Below are 20777 nucleotides of genomic sequence, written 5' to 3'. Positions count from 1 at the left end.
GTTTAATTTTCAAAATGAATATGAACATTATCTACTTTTAACATAGGTTAATTACCACTTAATTAGTACCCTTTTAAGCTGGCGCATAACCCAGCTGGTTAATTGTCAGGTACATGGTACCTAAATTACCTATGGCAACACACCAAATGAAAAATTGGAATATAATGCAGAACTGGCTGGATTTATGCCACTGTAGTCTGCATTTCAGTTTTTATTTGAAAAAAAAGGTTGTTGTTTCCAGTTTATATGCGATTTTGCACCTCATAATAAAATAGGCGTAAAACACTTGGTGCGAAAGTTTTAATAAGATTCCCGCATTGTTATTTTTATACCAATTTAAATTTAAAGCCGATAACGTAATCAGTAAAAATAAGTCAATAATCATCACGTTGGCAAGATATTTTATATTTAAGTAGCTTGAAGAATAGGATAGCCTACATCTTCCGGCCACAATGAATTATTCTGCAGCGATTGCCAATTTCCGATTGCCAAGATGACAGTTTCAGTGTTTAACGATTATGAATATAGTTGTTTCCAACTCACAAACGGACAAAAACAGCTATAAAAGACGTTTACGGCGGAAGTTAAACCAAAGTACACAAATGAGACATGCTTATCTGAAAACATAGACTCCAAATTAACGTTTCATGTCTCTCCCCTGCATTGTTACCGCATGAAGTTATGTAAAGATCTATATAAAGATATATACACCCTGTTTTTTTTCTAGATTTTCTTTTCATGGATTTTTTTTCCCCGTTATCACATATCACACATTCACTCGTGTCGTTTTGACGCATTTTCTCCCGTTGTTTTTAAAAATATATGAATTATCTCCCTGTTCCTTACTGTCATATAATAAACTTCATGCCTAAGCCCCATGACGTGAGCCTGATGCATTCGGGAGCTCAGGTAATACGGAGAAACACGCAGCCTATTAAATCCACCCGCTTTTCGCGACGCCTTGAGTCGGATACCAGCTACGATCCGCGTTATTTACAACACGTGGGGGACGCGCTAAATGCAAATCTGATCCGGACACCGATGCATCCGCTAAAGATGTTTAAATTTGCCAAAGGGGTGGATCTGACCGGCATATTGATCTGATTCATCTTCTGCGTTTCCTTCGCTCTGACAATAGCAGCACACGCCTGATCGGCGAAAAGGGGGGGGGGGGGGATATTAGTTTGTTTCAGCGCTTTGTCGGAAAGTATTTCGCCTGTTTTCATGCTGCTTAAGCGACGCGCATGCGTTTGCTGCCATCGGGATTATCGCCGTACCCAGGACTAAGTTGCATCTTTCGGATCCTCACTCGAAGCCGTACCCTTTGCACAAAGTTAGTAATGTGGACAGTTCAAGACCGAGGTTGTGCAGGGATTTTGTTCCTGCCTTTGATGATAGCCATGGTCCGCTGTGCGCAAAGGTGAGATCTTATAACTGTATGATCTTGTATTTTCTTATACAATCGTTATGACAGAGTGCGGTGCGGTCAGCGTGTGAATGGAAGGAATATATATATATATTTTTACACATCTTTTTCAGCGCAACTGAGCCCAGAAACATGTCATACGTGAAATCAACGGTGGATAAATTGCTCAAAGGATATGACATTCGTTTAAGGCCCGATTTCGGAGGTAATGCATTTCTTATAAATACACTGTCCTCTACACTATCGCTAGCAGCGTGAGAGGGGCGCAGTATGTACAATGTCTGACATTGTCCGAAGTTCATCCTGCAACTGATGCATGTCCTTTGCATAACGCCCAAAGGTGCTCCAGTCGATGTCGGGATGAGCATAGATATCTCCAGCATCGACATGGTCTCGGAAGTCAATATGGTGAGTACTTTTGGATCCGCGAGAGACAGGTAGAGAGGCACATGACAGTATGCATCTCAGCCTGCTCGCTTATAATGGCACCTGACTCAGGTTGGAAAGATGCGCGTATGTCAGCGTCCTCGGGATGTGAAAAAAAGTGCTTATCTGGATTAAACACGTATTGCATTCGGTGCTGCTTGCAAATTAAATAATGCCTTAAATACAGCACTGGTGTAAGAGATGGGCTTTGCTGCGTGTGTGTAATGCCGCCCTCTGCTGATTGCTATTATTAAGTCCGTTTCAGCACCGCGGACAGCTTCTTCCCGTCTCCCCTTCGCGTTTGAAGTTGTCCTTGGAGTCAGATGGTACCGCATTGAAAGGCAGGTCACAGAAAATAGGAAGGCCGGACAGAAGGGCTGGAGGTTGGGGAAATTGTGTTATTGTTATTTAATGAATGAGCGCGTCTTTGCACCATGCCCGGGACTTTAGGGAAACTGCATCTGAAAACGAGAAAGGGGGTAAACGGTATGGATGTGGAATGAAAACGCTATCCACGAATTAACGCAAACGTGTCGGCCACTAGATTCATATTGCATTCCGCGGGCATCGCACGTTTATGCGCAGAAGGTGGCTTTAAAGCTATTTTAAGGGCATTACTGAGAAAGGAGGACTAAGGGAGTTTGCAATAATATTAAAAACCATGTATAAATGCATCTGATTTTGTACCACTTTTCCGGTATCATAATGACCTCCTAATTTTGGTGCAGTACCCACGCGGGAGAGGATTACATAACTCCGTCAACAGAAGTTGGTGTTCGTCAAGCAGGACTGAACACAGCGCATGAGCGTCATCAAAGCCTGTCCCCCCCCCCCCCACACCCCCCCTTTTCTGCTGCAAACTTGCTCCTAGTTTCCTTCGGCTTGGGGGATGTGGCTGTGGGAGTGGGATGGGGCATTTATGAGTAGGTGGGTTGAGTCATTTAAAATAATATTCGATGCGTTTCACATCGAAGTTGCAACGATGAAATCTAGGTCACCTCAGCATACCTATTTTTTTCCTTTCATTTTAATCTCATCCAACAAGTCCAGTGTAATTGTCTTTCAAATTACGCTGTGGTTGCAAATGTACGTCTCCAATGCGCCTGCCTTTTTTATTTAATTACAGTTGTGGAAAAGGGGACCTTTTTCCTTGAAATGTCTATGGGCTAATGCTTGGCTGAAATCCCTGTCTTATGTTAGCCTTAACTATGACTTAATGCCCCGATTCTCATCATGGGGTCATGGTTCATACGCAAGGGAGTTTCTGAGGAATACTCTGGAACGCAGTACTTGTGGACCAAATGAGTCTTACATCTGCATTGAGTCGTTGCCTAGCTTGCATTCTTAATGAGGCGGCGTTCAGAACTTGTTTGTGATTGACGTAGCTCAGATTTTTGGCTTTTTGATTTTATGCTCATGGAGAGCCTGTCAAGTTCGCTTTCATTAAGATGTGTAATTATGGGCCAAATACTGCTCACTTGTCAGTTGACCTGTCTGGATTTTTTTCCTATTGCTGAAACTTTCAATGTGACATTTCATTGCAAGTGCAAAACGTAAATCCTTAAATTACATTGACTTATTATTAGGGTAGGGAAGTGTTACCTGTGTGCGTGATAAGACAAGTGATCGCCATCTCACAATTTATGGCAGCTAATTTACGACAAACTCGTATTTCATAGTGGGTGTCCTCTCTCAGCTAGTTCAGACTGCTCCTAAAATTAGCTTAAAGTACAATCAGCCTCAGGCTACTCATATGATTTGAACATCAGGGAGAAGATGGTGCCCGTACGAGTGCAGGATCTAAGCACATGTAATCAACCAAAAATCCATCTTCAAACCACTTTTAATGGTCATTGTCATGGGGGGGGGGGGGGGGGGCTGGGGTGTAACCAAGTCAACGCAGGTCACTAGGACTGGGGGTACAACCTGGAAGGGTACAATATTTATGGGTACACCCTGGATGGGTACAATCTTTATGGGTACACCCTGGATGGGTACAATCTTTATGGGTACACCCTGGATGGGTACAATATTTATGGGTACACCCTGGATGGGTACAATCTTTATGGGTACACCCTTTATGGGTACAATCTTTATGGGTACACCCTGGATGGGTACAATATTTATGGGTACACCCTGGATGGGTACAATCTTTATGGGTACACCCTTTATGGGTACAATCTTTATGGGTACACCCTGGATGGGTACACCCTTTATGGGTACACCCTGGATGGGTACGCCCTGGATGGGTACACCCTGGATGGGAATGCCAGCACATACATGTTAAGCAAAAGAACACATGTGACACAATAGCAAAACAAAAGCACTGAATATGTTTCATTGAGACAAAAGTAACTCATTTGTTTTTGTTATGGGAACTCAAAGCATCAGCCTGGACCCCCACAGCGAATCATACTTGAAGCCAGTAAAACAAGACAGCACAAGTGTGTGTTTCGACACGTTCCGTCGTGTTCTTACATGCTGATGGTGAAATCATTTGTTTTTTTTTTTCCCATGCATGATTTCACTTGCAACCGACACGAGTCGTGCAGAGTATCAGACAGCTTCGGTGTTACGATTCACTTAGGGCTGACAGCTCAAAGCCAAGCTTTTCCTGTCCGCGTTCTTTTCTCGACGTATCGCATGTGAACTTTGTAAGCCGTGACTTTAGCTGAGCTGATATTACCACCCCACGCGATACTGAGCCGCAAATTGCGCATGAAGTCCAATGTTTTCCTTGGGAATCCACAAGCAGGAGGCATTACGATACCAGTTGGGGCCCAGATACGAGTGGGAGAGCTTTAAAGCCGCCCAGGTGCTGGCTGGTTCATCGCCCCAGCCCCAAACCCAGGCCCAGCCTCGGCCCCCGCTGCATTCCCAGCTTACAATCCAGAACTCATGATTAGGGGAATCTGCTTTGATGTCTGAGATCGCTCTGACCGATCAGGGTTTGGCATTCCGAGCCCGATAACCAGAAGCAGCATTTGCCAGGGTTTGCCACTGTGCTGCGACAGCTCCCAGTTCTCCTAAAAAAGGACACATTTACATTCGACCTGCTGAGAGTACTGCCCTGCATATTAATTTTATTTGAATATATATATATATTTTTTTTTCGACTCTCATTTACAAATAGTGCTGTAGCTTCGCATTGCTCAGTTTCCATCGCTCCTGCTCTTCCTCCAGAGATCAGCGTTTCACCAGGACTGTAGTATCCTAGCAGCTGAAGCGCGTGCTATTTTAAAGCTTTGCCACATGGACTGTGGGGGATTTATTGGGATTGCATCCCATCTGGGGTGTACCTCTGTCCTGCGCCCTGCGCTGCCTGGGACGGATTCCAGATCTCCCCGACAGCCCGGACCAGGATAAGCGGGTAGATGATGGATGGACAATCTGACATTCTGTGCCTCTGAGAGCCCTTTGCGTCCGGAGTTGTAGGGTGTGGGGGAAACAGCTTACGCTCTGGAGCACAGAGGACAAAAAAGGAGAAAAAAAATCCCAGTGAAACAGTTTTTAACCCGAGCAAGAGAGAAAACATCAACAGCCAAAAAAATAACTTTAACTCGTGTCCAATTATAAAACCATTATTGTGGATGTTCTTTAGTCTGCAGATACACTGATCTGTAAAAGCAGTTTTTATTTTTATGTTTATTTCAGGTTCATGTAGTCCTCATCAGTATTCACAATATATCTCCCGCATTACATATTTGGCCTATATTTAGAACTAACTATAGAATATAGTATAGAACAGATGCCCCACTTGCTAATTCACATATGACCTGCCCAGTGCTGATCGCTGCTCTACGGCTCTCTGCGTGCTTGTCAGCAGCACTCTGGCCTCTAATTAGCAGGCGTGTGTTTTCACCGGGACGAAACGGGAGAGACAGCGTGGTGAGCTCCCCTCGATTACCTGCGGCGCTCGCTGGGAGTAAGATTCAGGTGTTCCTCCAGGTGAGAGGAGTCAAAAGCTTTAAACGCTCGTTTGTCTCCCGGATTATTCGGAACGCGGCAGTGCGCTCATCCCCTCCGCCGGCTCGGGCTTCTCTTTCGAAGCGGTGGGCAGGTGTTTCCGCTACCACATCCGCCCATCCAGAGGCTCCGCAAAGCTCTGCGAATGAGGCCGGGAGGAGCGATTAACAGCGAGGCCGTATAAGAGAAAAACCGAAAGCGACGATTCTATGCTTTTAATAACTCGCCGCCGCAGCAGCCGGTGGCCTGGTTGCCCAGCTGAACCGGCTCTTTACCAAGCCCTGCGATGTATAAATAGACACGCCGCAAATAGCCCCCACATCTCAGAGGACGCCCTGATGGATGGCCGGCATCACATAGCGCCCATGCGACCCGGACAGAGCGGTGCACTGCGTTGGGCGAACGGGAGACGTCGTCACCGTCATCTTGTCGAACTCTCTGATTTGACTTGGGGATCAAGGGATTCCCCGTCCGTCTCGATAGAAATAGCGGGAGGGAAACCCGGCTTCAGCCAGGGGTGGATCGAGTCAACGGCGTGAAGATTTCGCTGGCGATGATGCTTACGGGGGTTGGGGGGGTTGGGGGGTGGGGGCGCCGTCGTATTCAAATACTGTTGCACTTTTGGAGGAGCTTTTCAAAGACAGCATGTGGAGCAGCGGAGATCTGGTTTCTGCCGAAATGGGTAACCTCGATTTTAATTGTTAAGTGTGAAGGTGGCAGAAGCAGGATGAAGCAGCACATCTCCCGCGAGTTCAAGTCTCTAGTGCCCCCTACTGCCACAGGTATGACATTACAGGCCAGAACAGCATGTGCATCTTAGCATTTCTGCATCGTCTCATGAAATAATGCTCCGATCCACGGCAGTCCCTTCGTATTCATTTAATCAGTGCTGGTAAACATTCGATTTGGTCAAATTAGCTGTCGGTCCCTTATTCTGGGAGGCTAATCAATCAAATGAACATGTGGAAACTGCCATCCATGATTTCCCCTCCCCTCATGGACCAGTTGGGCTGTCAGACAATTGTGGCACCCTGGGGTACTTCCTGCAAGCCCCCCTCCCAGTGACATCAGTGTGAGTCGCTTGGTGAATCCCTCAGGATGTGCTGCTAGCACAGCATGTGGTTTGTCCTGGCCCAGCATTTGCTGTTTGTATGATTAGTGTCAGAATGTCGCTTCAAAGGAAGTGTGTCCCTTTAAAGGGATAGCACCAATACTCACACATGCACAAATATGCAGTGGTAGTGTGTCCCTTTAAAGGGATAGCACCAATACTCATGCACGTATATATGCAGTGGTAGTGTGTCCCTTTAAAGGGATAGTACCATAGTCACGCACTATATATGCTGTGGTAGTGTGTCCCTTTAAAGGGATAGCGCCAATACTCACACACACACGCACACACACACACACACACATATGCAGTGGTAGTGTATCCCTTTAAAGGGATAGCACCAATACTCATGCACGTATATATGCAGTGGTAGTGTGTCCCTTTAAAGGGATAGTACCAATAGTCACGCACGTATATATGCAGTGGTAGTGTGCCCCTTTAAAGGGATAGCGCCAATAGTCACGCACGTATATATGCAGTGGTAGTGTGTCCCTTTAAAGGGGTAGCGCCAATAGTCACGCACATATATATGCAGTGGTAGTGTGTCCCTTTAAAGGGATAGCGCCAATACTCACACACACACACACACATATATGCAGTGGTAGTGTGTCCCTTTAAAGGGATAGTGCCAATACTCACACACACACACACACACACACACATATATGCAGTGGTAGGTGTGTCCCTTTAAAGGTATAGCACCAATGTGATGAATGTGATAAATCCCAAAACTTCATGAATTATCTGATTTCATACAGTATTGTTTCAGTAGGGTCTCCATCTCATCTTGCTCGACTTGTGCCAGAACGAAAGAGACATCTCTGATGCAGGCAGGATGTTAATCCTACACAGATGGAAGTGGCTCTTGGAAGACAAGGCTGCATCAGCAAGCATGACAGCAGAACCTTCTGAGCTTGAAACTCGATGCTGCACTGTTACACATTATGGAAATGAAGTACTGATTTATGGATTACGGGTTCCTGGACAATAATGAACGATCTCAGAAGCATGCAGAAGATGAACTTCCCACGTTCCAGCTGGCGTCAGCATGAAGTACAGGTGATGTGATGCTCCTTGATATGAATACTGTGGAGAGCAGAAGAATGACTAGGACTTCATACATCATCAGTTGGCGTTAAAGCAGGTTTCTGGAAGACAGCAAAAGCTTGCAGGCTTCAGCACATCATTTTCAGCTATATCACTTGGCTGTTTTCTGATTTTCTTTATTGGAGCCACCTGAGATCCGTATGGACATGAGCACACTCTGGATGCCTAATGTTTTGGCCAGTGATTAATTTCTCTGGAATTCCACACATGGACCGTCACAGCTAATCTCAATGTAAGGGAAGGCTTTGGGAAGGAACGGAAGAGGAAAGAAATGCCCACGTGATGCGCTTGGAAAAGTGTAGAAGTTGCTCGGAATGCTGATAAATGAGATCCAGAGATGAGCACCCCAAGCCACCCTCCTCCTCTGAGATAGGGCTCATCCTGCCTCCACAGACCCACCATGGGCACTTCCTGCTGCAGTTCCCTGCAGCCTGCCACCTCGCCAAGCAGCCCCGGGCGCCCACCTGTGAGGAGCCCCGGCGGGATCGGACAAACGCGAGGGCCGCGATCATACACTCAACTGTGACATCAGTAAGCCAGAAAAGATGAAGGTACTTCTGCTGGTTCCAAGAAGATACTAAGACAATATTTCCCCCTAATGCAATGTATCTCAACCCGGTCCTCAGGGACCCCCAGACAGTCCACATTTTTGCTGCCTCCCAGCTCACCAATACAGGTATTCAATGTTCATGATTTTCTATCCTGGTGTGCTGAGAGGTGTTGGATCCTACAGCTTAGGTAGCCCCTGTTAGGATGAATTCCAGGTCATCTACACCACATGATATTGATTTATTTGTTATACCTAAAGTGACACACAATCGAAAAAACCTGGTCAGCCAGTCACTGAAGCAATTGATAATTACGCGGCTTACACAAGGACCCAGTGATGGAATCACTCTTCCAACCCTGGGATTTGAACCCATGACCTTCCGATCAAAAGCACAATGTCATTATGCACCGAACTGCTTGCAACCTCCGAAGCTCTTGGGTTAGGAGCAGCTTGTGAGCATTGTTGGGGGGGGGGGGGGGCTATTACTATTAGTGTGAAATTACGTGGTGGGTCTGTGACTGGGGTACACACACTGGCAAGCAGGAGTGGAAGAGCGTGCTGTGGTTATGGAGGGGAGTGAAATCCTTGACTCAGGCAGGGAGAGCAGGAAGTGTGTGGGGGGGGGGCGGGGAGTGGGGTGGGGGGGGTGGCATGCTGTTTCTCTGGCTGTGAAGTGTCGCACACTCTAGTGCAAGTCATTAATTTACCCTTCCCATCCAATCAGCTTGAGGATTCTGTTAAGGCCACTGCAGTAAATCTCATGCTAATCAACGCAGCTCCTGTAGTGTCTTCTAACATCGAGTGTCATTCTCTGCACCCGACAGAAGGAGCTCGCATATAACCTGAAGTTACTGACCCCCGAGACCAACTGTTGAGCAGCTTAGCAAGGTGAATCACTGCAGAAAAGTACTGCGAAATGTGCACTTCTCTGCAACTTGACGACCAGGCCGTGCTACTGCTTCGATGCGTCTAAGCACAGGGTCCCTCTGTGCGGAGGTCCGGAAGTCTTCATTTAACTCATGGAGCAGCCATGTCCATTTTGAGAGTGATCTGGTCATTTGATGGGGATGATGCGCAACATGTTATTGAGTTTCTGTGGTCAGGAAGGTTTTTTTTGTCATGAGGCAGAGGATATAAGTGCCCGTAACAGTGACCTGGCTTTCAGGCTCACACATTAATTGCCTAGAAAAAGCAGAGTGTGTTCCAGGCGCCCAGCTCAGTACCAAATTCCTTTTAAAACCCTATCAAAGGGAATCCATCTTTCTACTCGCCTTTAACACCGATGCAGACAGACAGGGGAGGACAGAGAGGTGACGCCGTTGTTATTCTGTCGCACTTTCTCGTCCGGGGCTTGATATTCCTTTTCATTGTTGCAAATCTTCTGAAATAAAATAGCAAAAATTATTTCATAATGAAAAACAGTGTTGTCAAGGTAACTGTGAAAAGGACAACACGCAAGTATTCTCTAAATCGCTACATGAGTCTGTGTAACAGACGAAGCGTGTGGGTCTTTGACTTTCAGATCTAATCACACCATTGACACAAATGGACAAGATTCTAACATACAAAATGACATATTCACATATGATGAAGTCCATTTGCTAAATCGATGTTCTGAATCATTTGCCATTTGCATTAATTTCCAGACAGCCGGATGTCACGAGGCTTCAATATATCAAGTTCAGAAGGAAGTGGTGGTATTAGATTGATGATGACGAGAATTTGAATCCCTTTCTAGTATAAATCAGCACATTTTAACAGACTAATTGTGCTTAAAATTATAGGGGGGAAGACACTTCTCTTTGCCGAATAACAAAAAAGGTAATTATTATAATGTAATTATAATCACAATTATAAAGTAAAAAATAGCCAGGTATTTATGGAGTATTTGAAAAAAGCTGTCATTACTTTTTCTGACATTCACCACGAGGTTAGTAGATAGCTGCATCGATTGTGGTAATTACAGATGCCTGTATCGATAATTTTCTATCACTGCCGGATACTAATGGCAACATTGTTTCCATCTGTATTTCAGTCAGGGGATTTCTGTGTTTCAAAAATCATGTCCACCCCTTCCTCATATAAACTGCAAGTTTTTTTTTATTCATTTTGATACAAGATTAGAACATACCGATAATAATTAGCCTTTTCTACTGAAAATGGCCGATGCAAACTGGGCTGATACTGGAATTATATTTAAAGAATATGATGAGGGTGCTGAGCATATATGCCTTGTAAACTAAGATATTCATTTGAATGAAGAAGTGTGCTTCTTGTCATTCCGATAAGTATGATATTCTACTACAACCTGGACTAAATGGAAGTACGATAGAAGCAAAATTGTTCAAATGCACATCTTTTGCTTTTTGCGAGTGTCTCACAAGTGAGCAAGCTTTTGAAAGACGCCTCGCCACGAACACAAATCATTCAAGCTCTTTTCCCAGCCAAAAGTGTCCAACTTGTTAATTCGGAGTGATCCGATCGAGCTTGGTTCGTCATTTTGTGATATATAAAGTCACACCTCTATAAAAAAAAAATATACTCTGGGCGTTCATCTCTTTTATGATTTGTTAGTATGTGTTTTCCGATCCTGCCGCAAACCTGGCTTGGGAGTCTTTGTGGGTCTGTTAACGAAGTCAGAGCTCCGTGAAAGTGGAGATAATACAGCGATCGATAGCTTTTTAGTGACAGTCCCAGGACGAATGTAGCAGAGAAATGACATCATGGGCCACTGCACTGGCGCAGAAATGAGTGACAGGCCTGCCGAGGTGACACACTCTACAGCTCAAGCCCCGGGGCGATCAACACACCTACCGGTGCATGAATCTGAGTCTGGACCCGGCAAGCGGGCGGACAAGCGAGGAGAATGAAGATGGACAATGTGACCTGCGCACATCCCAGCAGTTTCTACCTTCGAGTGTCTGGCCTATGCAGCCGTCACATTATACAAAGTGGATTTTACGCAGAAGCAGATGAAACAGCGGACGGATTATGGCAGGGATGTTGATGAAGAGTCTCTGAATTACAGGTGTTTTGCAGAATGGATGGGCCAGTCGTCAAAAAAAAAATAATAAATCCAAAACGTTTTTCATTGCATTTGCAGAGATAATCTTGGATTAAATTTGAACATCACTAGTTGGTTTGTTTAGTTAAGTTTTTACATGGTAATACCTTAATTTTTTACAATTATTAGCTTGAAACATGATATTTCGTTTACAGATGTGACATGTATTTTGTGAGCTCTGGAGCAGCACCTATGGAAACTCATTCTAAGCTTGTATTCAGGGTACTGAACTTTCCTTCTTAAACTGCCTCTAAGCATCTATATATGGGTCTAAATTGCCCTTATTTAGATGATGTAAGCCTAAGTCCAGTGTCCTCATTTGTGTTGTTTTAAGCCTCTCTTGGTGGTGCTGAACTTTCCTTATTTAGAACTGTTCTAAACCTCTGTCTACAATGTTGGTTTTTGTTCTTATTTAAGCCAGATCTGAGCCTCTAAGGCAGGAGCTGTATTTTTTCACATCCAAGCTTGTTATGTGAGCCCCCCACTACAAAGTGTACTGCACAGTGCTGAGCCCCCATTATGAACTGTATGCATGGTGCTGAGCCTCCATATGAACTGCATGCATGCTGCTGAGCCTCCATTATGAACTGTATGCATGGTGCTGAGCCTCCATTATGAACTGTATGCATGGTGCTGAGCCTCAATTATGAACTGTATGCATGGTGCTGAGCCTCCATATGAACTGTATGCACAGTGCTGAGCCCCCATTATGAACTGTATGCATGGTGCTTAGCTCCCATTATAAACTGTATGCATAGTGCTGAGCCTCTATATGAACTGTATGCATGGTGCTGAGCCTCCATTATGAACTGTATGCATGGTGCTGAGCCCCCCATTCTGAACTGTATGCATGGTGCTGAGCCTCCATATGAACTGCATGCATGGTGCTGAGCCTCCATATGAACTGCATGCATGGTGCTGAGCCTCCATTATGAACTGTATGCATGGTGCTGAGCCCCCCATTCTGAACTGTATGCATGGTGCTGAGCCTCCATATGAACTGCATGCATGGTGCTGAGCCTCCATTATGAACTGTATGCATGGTGCTGAGCCTCCATATGAACTGCATGCATGGTGCTGAGCCTCCATTATGAACTGTATGCATGGTGCTGAGCCTCCATTATGAACTGTATGCATAGTGCTGAGCCTCCATATGAACTGCATGCATGGTGCTGAGCCTCAATTATGAACTGTATGCATGGTGCTGAGCCTCCATATGAACTGTATGCACAGTGCTGAGCCCCCATTATGAACTGTATGCATGGTGCTTAGCTCCCATTATAAACTGTATGCATAGTGCTGAGCCTCTATATGAACTGTATGCATGGTGCTGAGCCTCCATTATGAACTGTATGCATGGTTCTGAGCCTCCTCATTTAATGCCAGGGCTGTTCAGTGCCCTTCAGTTAGAGTTTATTTGGCATAGCAGGTTAGAATGCCAGTGGTCAGAAGGTTGCTGGTTCCCCTCAGGGTTGGCAGAGGTAGCTTCTGAGCCAAGCCCTTAACCCGCTGTTGCTCTAGGGATTGTCTGATCTTTCATTCTCAAAAAATATATTTCTTAAGGTATAGCACCTACTAAACTGTAAATATTCCCTTTGAGCATGGTGCTGGATGGACAGCTATCTACCATGACCGATGTATGACATCCTCTGCAGGACCACAGGCAGATTCGGAGCCCTACATCAATGTATAAATCTGCAGCCATCTGCCAAGATGAATTAAAATTTCACAAAGCAGAGCTGCTTTGCAGGAAAACAAATCAAGTGGCTCTGTCTTCAGTGATATTTATGTACAGAAGGGGCTAATTCAAGTACACATAAATAGTAATGAACAGTGGAAATTTCTAGAAATTGGTGACAGACATAGGAAACAATTGTTGCATACCTATGTGAATATCAGCTGTGCGGTATGAATGAATTGGCCTGTTAACTCATTACTGTGCACTTTATTTTTATGTAATTTATCATGGCTAATTGATGATTACTACAAGCACTTAGTCATGTGCAGCATACTAATAACTTATCTATACCCATTGCTGTTTGCCTGTGCTGTTATTCTCTTGCCTGTGGTTGCCTGGTAACTTTCTATCTCCTGTCAGCTTCAGAAGCTCCATGGCCCTTAGCTTCCCTGGTTCGCTGTCTGCCTGAAGATAAGGCTTTCAATCCCACCGGGGCAGGGGATTTGGCTCGGGACACCATAGTTTATCTGCATTTGTTTTGCCTCGTATTTGTCGGGAAAATGGGAATGTGGGGAATTAATAATGCCCGAAAACACAGACAGTGGAAAACACCTTTAGCATGTTAAGGGGTCCATGCATGTCTCATTCTGTAATTTCACCAGTGAAATTGCAAGAATATCCTCACCCCCCCGTCCCGGTTACACGTAAACATCCCCCCATATCTCTGTGCAGCTTTGACGCTCGTGGGAGTTTTACTTCCACAAAAACTTTCTGAGGGTAGAATGAAAAATTATTAGTTCAGGGAGATAACAAATCAGATTGTAGAGGAGGTGGGCCAAAGATACCCGATTGGTTGGTCCCGCCTCCTCTAGTTGCTTGGACTCACCTTCTCTACAATCTGATTGGTTGTCTCTCTGAACCAATCATTTTTCGTTCTGCCGTCAGAACATTTTTGTGTAAGTAAAACATGTGCAGATTTGATGCCATGTCTACCCACAGAGCTGTTCTGCATGTGCTCGGGTGGTTAGTGTTGCAATTTACGCTTCAGGGCAGAGCAAATTAAACTAAACAAAATGACTGACCTAATGAGTAATGGGTATTTGATCTGTACCCTGGTGTTGTATGCAGATCTACAATATTGAGGTAAGATCTCTGTGTTAAGGTCTTCATCCCTGTGGATGGAATGTGATTGTTTCCCTATCGGTCTGTCTATCTGCCTGTCTGTCTGTCTGTCTGTCTGTCTATCTGCCTGTCTGTCTGTCTATCTGCCTGTCTGTCTGTCTATCTGCCTGTCTGTCTGTCTGTCTATCTATCTCTTTTGAATTCTCTCCAAAGAAGTTTCATGGACCGAATGGCCTCTTCTCCTTTTGTAAATTCCTTATGTTCATGTCTTTCTGGAATGATCTTAAATTATATGGTCATGCCATTTTAAAGGGCTAAAATGGAATACTTTTCTTTGAAATTAATACGTTTCAATTCTAAAGTCAGTTTTTGATACTGCATGTCTTTTTAACCTCATGTTAATGTATGACTTTATACATTTTTACGCGTAGTTCTCAAAATTTTTATTACGCACAAACAAATGTAAAAATGCCATAAAATGGCCGTCCTAAACACTTGCTTGGCATGTCATGCTCTGTTCCCTTTTTATCTGACGCACCTCAGACCGAATTAATTAAGCCACAGTGATACCCCCCAGCAGTGGGGGTGCCTGGCACTCCCAGTCTCGCTGAACTATAACTAACGACGTCCTCGAAAAGCTGATCTGACCTCTGAGATTTCCAGCCAGAAGGCCCCTAAATCTTCCGTCACATTAATGCAACATCAGTCTCCTGCCAGGAAATGGATGGTGATGGATTCAGATCCTCAGCAAGGCTTTTGCTGCAGTAAAGTCTTTCCTTAGTGCTCTTTTCGCAGTTTGCTCAAAACCTGGCTTATTTGTTCCAGCATTCCAGGTTGTTTCATTTAACCCAGTGTTTCCCAATCCAGTCATCGGGACCCACAGACAGTCCAGGTTTTTGCTCCCTCGTGGTCGATGTAATGTGGATTCCTTAAGGAGTAACATAAAGAACAACTCTTTGTCACTCTGCCTCGTCGTTTTCATTCGCTGCTACCGCGATTCCTCAGTCTGCTCGGTGCTTCCATGCAGTACAGTATCATACATAAAATAATAGCCTTATTGTATTCTCACTGTTGCAACTTGGTGGCTCGTGTTTGCCAGTTTATCATAAGCTTTGATGAGGCTATATTTGTCATTGACAAATATATTGAGAAAATGACTTTTTTTCCTTCTTGTTTTCTGTGCACGCAGCATTAGCCTCAGGTAGCTAGCCGGAAGCGAACGGGTTACTGCAAGGCAAAGTAGGCTTATCAAAGTAAAGTAAAAAACAAACAAAAAAAGAATTAACGTAGTTTTAATTTTTTCCATATATTTTCATGCATTAAAAAAAAAACCCAAAATGAACACTGTAAGGGGACTGCTTGATTATTATAAGCGGATTATTTAAACAGCATATATACAGGAATGATTCTATACCAAGATTTTTGGCCCATACAAGCAGTTGATCGCTATAACCAGGATCAGTATAAGCGGCTTCCACTGTATATGCACGTAATAGTGAGTGACTTGTTCAGTGAAAAACTTAAGACTGGAAAAAATATCTTTATTATGATTTTTATTATGACCTATGGGAGCATCATAAAATTATTATTTACTTGTATATTCCAGCAGTTTTAAGGTATATATGTATTACAAATTGCTAGCAGATGCTTGCCTTATCCACAGGGTTAACTTAGGGCTAATAACATGTAGTTTCACTATTGCAATCTAGGTCTGATATTCTTCTTAGAAAATTTGCATAAATGTAATTTATTCTCTGCTGGCAATCTGGGTCTTTTATAGAGGAATTTAAGTGACTGAAGTGCGGTTGATCGCCTTGCACTGCAGACACTGTCTTCCAGTTTTTCTAGAATGTTCCAGAACTTCCCTTTAAATCTTGCTGGGGGGACACAGGTGTGGCCTTTCCAGTCTGGGCTTTACACATGCTTTACACATGCTTTACACATGCTTTACACATGCCGATATAAAACATCAGAACTTTGAAATTTCTTCCATTTGTAACTTGAGGCAGAGTTTATGTCAGTTGTAGTTGAAAGCTGTATATTAAGTGATCCAGTAACACAGTGATGTCGCCATTCTACTCATGGTGATTTCCATAGTTATTATGGTCCCGTGAGATGCAGATACATCAGAAATAAAACCTGTGGCTTTGCGCCACGTAAGCATCACTCCCCTCCATTGATATGAAGATGTCAGCTCAGGACTGACATTCCCAATAGAAGAGAGGCTACACTGCACTCCAGCTGAAAGCTGAGCATCTGTTGACACATGTGTCCTCCAAATCCTTCTTCAGCTGACCCCGCCCTTGTCCTTCCCTCCCCAGGACTACACCCTCACCATGTACTTCCAGCAATCGTGGAGGGACAAACGTCTCTCCTACACGGGAATCCCGTTGAATCTGACGCTAGACAACCGGGTGGCGGACCAGCTGTGGGTGCCTGACACCTACTTCATCAACGACAAGAAGTCCTTCGTGCACGGCGTGACGGTGAAAAACCGCATGATCCGGCTGCATCCGGACGGCACCGTGCTCTACGGCCTGAGGTACAGCTCTCCGTGTCGAAACGCCGATCACTCCCCGGGAAGCAGCTCTGCTTTTTCAGAAAGCCACATGCCCTTGCTGGAATCTCGGCTTCATTTTCCCGCCCCTCTCGGTTCAGCTTGCCCTTCTCCTGTGGTATTGGTGCTGAGCATATTCTATGGGGGAGAGCTAAACTTAAAATACTGCGGGTTCGAAGTGGCACCTCTGTTCCAGTTTAAGGCCACAAAAAAAAAAAAAACACGCATAAAATGCTCTGCAGCTCAGGACACTTAGCAAATGAGAAGCAAAGTCAACAAGAGACCGTCGACTCTGCCACTGCAGCCTAAAGTACCGGCCTGAGAACAGACACTGGCTGCCATTAACTCACTTAATGACTCCGAAGGGACTGAAGCGATTGACTCTCCATTAGTGTTTCTCTATACAGAGGTCAGCTCTCTTCTTCTCATGATAAATTATACCTAGAGAAGCAGGAAAACAAAAGTGTATAACCTCCGCCTCCTTCGCAAACCCCAAAATCACAGTCTCCATGGAAATTTAAAGTTAAAAAAAAGACGTTCAAATCGGTCATCTGAATTTGGGTATGTGATTCATCTGAACTCTGAATCTCTGAAAAGAAAAGCCTTAAAAACATATCATTGCTTTGGAAGAGGTACTTAATCAAAGTGTGTAACACAAAATGCACCCAACTGCACATTAAACTCCCCGGGTATTGAAGGAGATGCTTGTTGTCTCTTCAAACTCGGCCAAAGCAGTGCTTAGTAAATCCGTTCCGTGCACTGATTCCCAGCACCCCCCCCGACCCCCCCTCAGTATCTCACACTCTCTTCCAAAAACAGTGTTATTAATGGAAGCCCTCTATTTTTCCACATGACAGTACCCGCTGTTTCCTACCACCCGGACACGGGGGTGCTCCTGTTGTTCTGCAGGTTTTACACCAATGCCCTCTTCTCGCCAGCGCTGATAGAGCCTCTTGGTGCCACCTCTTGACCTTGGCTGCTTTGTACGCGCTGGAGCGGAAGTCGCAGCTGCACTCGGGAGAATAAAGAGGAAGAAAGCAGACAATTAGTTAGCATGTGAGCATCTGATGCTTAGAGCCTGTCCCCCCCCCCCCCCCATCCCATTCGGATAATTAAACTTTCATTTCACTTGTTTAAATACAGTCTCTCTTCATAACTTACATCAAAGACTGCATTAGTACTGTTGTTCAAAATAGTCTCAGGGGTAACACTTATATAGGGTATATAGGGGCGGGGCTACAGGGGCACTGAACCCAGATGAATGCTGATTGGTCTCTGGAGTGTCCCTTCTCCTGTCAATCAGCAATCCAAAAAATGTTATTGGTCCATAATAGGCCCCTCTACATGAATTACGGCCCATCTTATGCCCCCACCCACTTTAAAAAAAATCCTCCAATAGCCCTGGATAACACCTTAACCCCTGTAGTCATCCAAATACATTAGAAATTGATTACTGTAATGTAATAGTGCAAATTAATGATTACATTCAAATGTTATACTATTTGTTAAAAAGCTGCACCCATTATTATACTATAATGGCGTAAGCTTTGTGCCTGCTTCAGACGGCTGTCTCTACACAGCGTCCCTCCCCCAATTTGTGCAGTCCGCATCTATAATTGCTGATGGCAGTACAAGCCCATCCCATGACTGCGGTCTCGCTGCCTGCCAGTTCGAGTTGCAGGTACAGTGCATCATGAATTTCAATGGAGCAGCAGCAGAACTTGGGTCTTTCTTCTGTTTGCGCCGCGTGACTTTTTAATTTCCAGCTAACGTCACTGCTTACTGCTTAAGGCCTTTGATGTCCTCCATTATAGACACACAACATTGTACTTTGCTATTAGTTTCATTTCCATAAATTATTATATTTTGCGAAATATATGTAGAAGATTGCGCCACATGGCACAGGAAAGCAAAGCAAGAGTTCACCTGAAACTGGATTTCATCGTTATTTTTCGGAAGAGTATATGAACATGATAGGCTGAAGGTTCATAGGCCTCCACTGACCTTGGTGGGGATTTTGATGGTGAGCCGATAGGTTTGTGGGCTGGTAAAATTCATTGTGGGGAACACTCCCCCTCACTTGGGCAAATTATATCCTGGTGGACTCCCTCAGGTTTGTTAAATTTATCGTTGCTGAACCTCCCACCTCCCCACTTGACAGAAATTATTGCAGCAACCCCTAAGGTCCAGAGCCGATTTTTATCCGACTACAGCCCCGGAGGCACAACATGAGAAAATTCTCAGTGAATTTGAGGAGAGAAAGGTGTCTTTAATGATACAATCTGCAATCGTAGTCAAAATCCAGGAAACTGAGGTGGGACCTAGACACACAAACGAAGTATATGGTGCCATGGGAGGATGCAGGAGAATGTGGTGGGCAGGTTTCAGCAGGGGCGCAGGAAAGGCTGCGACTGGTGAGTGATTAGGTTGATGTGTCAGAAGATCACGTACCTCAGACTGAGGTTCCTTGAAGGGAGATGATGCTGGACGTCCCAGATGGGCAGCCTGAGTGCACAGAGTTCACCGTAATTGGATGTGGGCCATTGCCTAGAATTGGCTGATCCTCCTAAACCAGTCATCTACCACCGGAACATCTCAAGGAAAGAGTGCAGTTCGGTGGCCTAAAGTACACTGGAATGGGGTCAGTGGTAGAGAGGTATGTACCAGTGCAAATACCATAGGCGTAATTATGGGGGGCACCGGGGGATTTTTACCACCCAGATTATCAAAATCGGCAAATACAACCCCCCTTCCCCCCAGTATTTACGTCTCCCACTATATGGACGGAGACCTCAACGCCCTGCCCCACCCCCCAATTTGCAAACAAAAGTTATGCCCTTGCCAAATACCTACTCCAATCAGTATGATTTCCGTAGCAGTAACATCCATGCTCCTCATTCTCTCAGCTGGGAAAGGCATATAATATTGCATAAACAATAGCATGTATAACATATGGTGTGACTGTCGACTGAGGCGAACACATTGTGTAATGGATGAGAGACGGCAGGTTGTAATTGGATGCTGTTTTACCGGAGGCATTAGATGTTTAGGCTGTCGGCCCTTTCGCAAGTAGCTAACCGACCTTTGGAGAATGGCCCGCAATGCCAGCTCGGGCACTGGCTGCAGAATATGGCTTCATGTGGGGGTTCCTGCCATGGAATGGGTCGGAGAGGACTGGATCCGTTAGGAAAACAAGCGATGTTGCTCTAGGACGCGCTGGCAGCGTCGGTGCCCAGCTTCTTACAGCCTGGACAAATGCGCTGTTGACGTCAAATCCTGAGGCAGATCAAAGGACTTGCGTCACGTTGGGAGCTGCGATTGTCAAAGCGGAGTTAAGGCCGTAGCTGGCTTGCTTACCTTGGCAGGGCTACGTGACAAGGCCAGACTTCTGCCAGGGTGCCATAAGGACATCCTTTCAGCTCTTCATCTGGAATACCTGCGTTCGCTTGGACTAAACTAAATGTTTCCCGCAAATTATTATTATCAGACCCGCCTTTCGGTGCTAATGGACCGGGTGAGACGTTTAGTATAGCGAAACACAGAGATCCACTGATTCCAGAGTAGGTGAGTCACACTGAGATACAGCAGAGGAGCCATAAAGGAATGAAAATTAGGGCGATTTTAGGGGCCCCTAAATGACAGGGGCCTTATTAATTTGGAACATATTTGGATTGGTCTGGGTTGGGAGCTGGGGTGGCATGGTGGTGTAGTGGTTAGCACTGTTGCCTCACACCTCTGGGACCCGGGTTCGAGTCTCCGCTTGGGTCACA

At 45.0% G+C, this 20777-nt stretch overlaps 1 protein-coding gene across 1 annotated transcript in view; it reads left to right on the top strand.

Moving 5' to 3' along the window:
• Positions 1 to 947: 947 nt before the first annotated feature.
• LOC125726343 (gamma-aminobutyric acid receptor subunit beta-1-like) overlaps positions 948 to 20777 on the top strand; it is a 46552-nt gene continuing 26722 nt past the window's right edge. Inside the window, exons 1-4 of the mRNA XM_049002649.1 lie at positions 948 to 1420; positions 1540 to 1631; positions 1767 to 1834; positions 16772 to 16992. Coding sequence (XP_048858606.1) covers positions 1245 to 1420; positions 1540 to 1631; positions 1767 to 1834; positions 16772 to 16992 — 557 coding nt within the window. The 5' untranslated portion in view covers positions 948 to 1244. The remainder of the gene's footprint in view (positions 1421 to 1539; positions 1632 to 1766; positions 1835 to 16771; positions 16993 to 20777) is intronic.

The sequence above is a fragment of the Brienomyrus brachyistius genome, unplaced genomic scaffold, assembly GCF_023856365.1.
Source record: "Brienomyrus brachyistius isolate T26 unplaced genomic scaffold, BBRACH_0.4 scaffold70, whole genome shotgun sequence".
Lineage (NCBI taxonomy): Eukaryota > Metazoa > Chordata > Actinopteri > Osteoglossiformes > Mormyridae > Brienomyrus > Brienomyrus brachyistius.
Note: the sequence above shows the minus strand (reverse complement) of the source record. Positions and strands in the feature narration are given on the sequence as shown.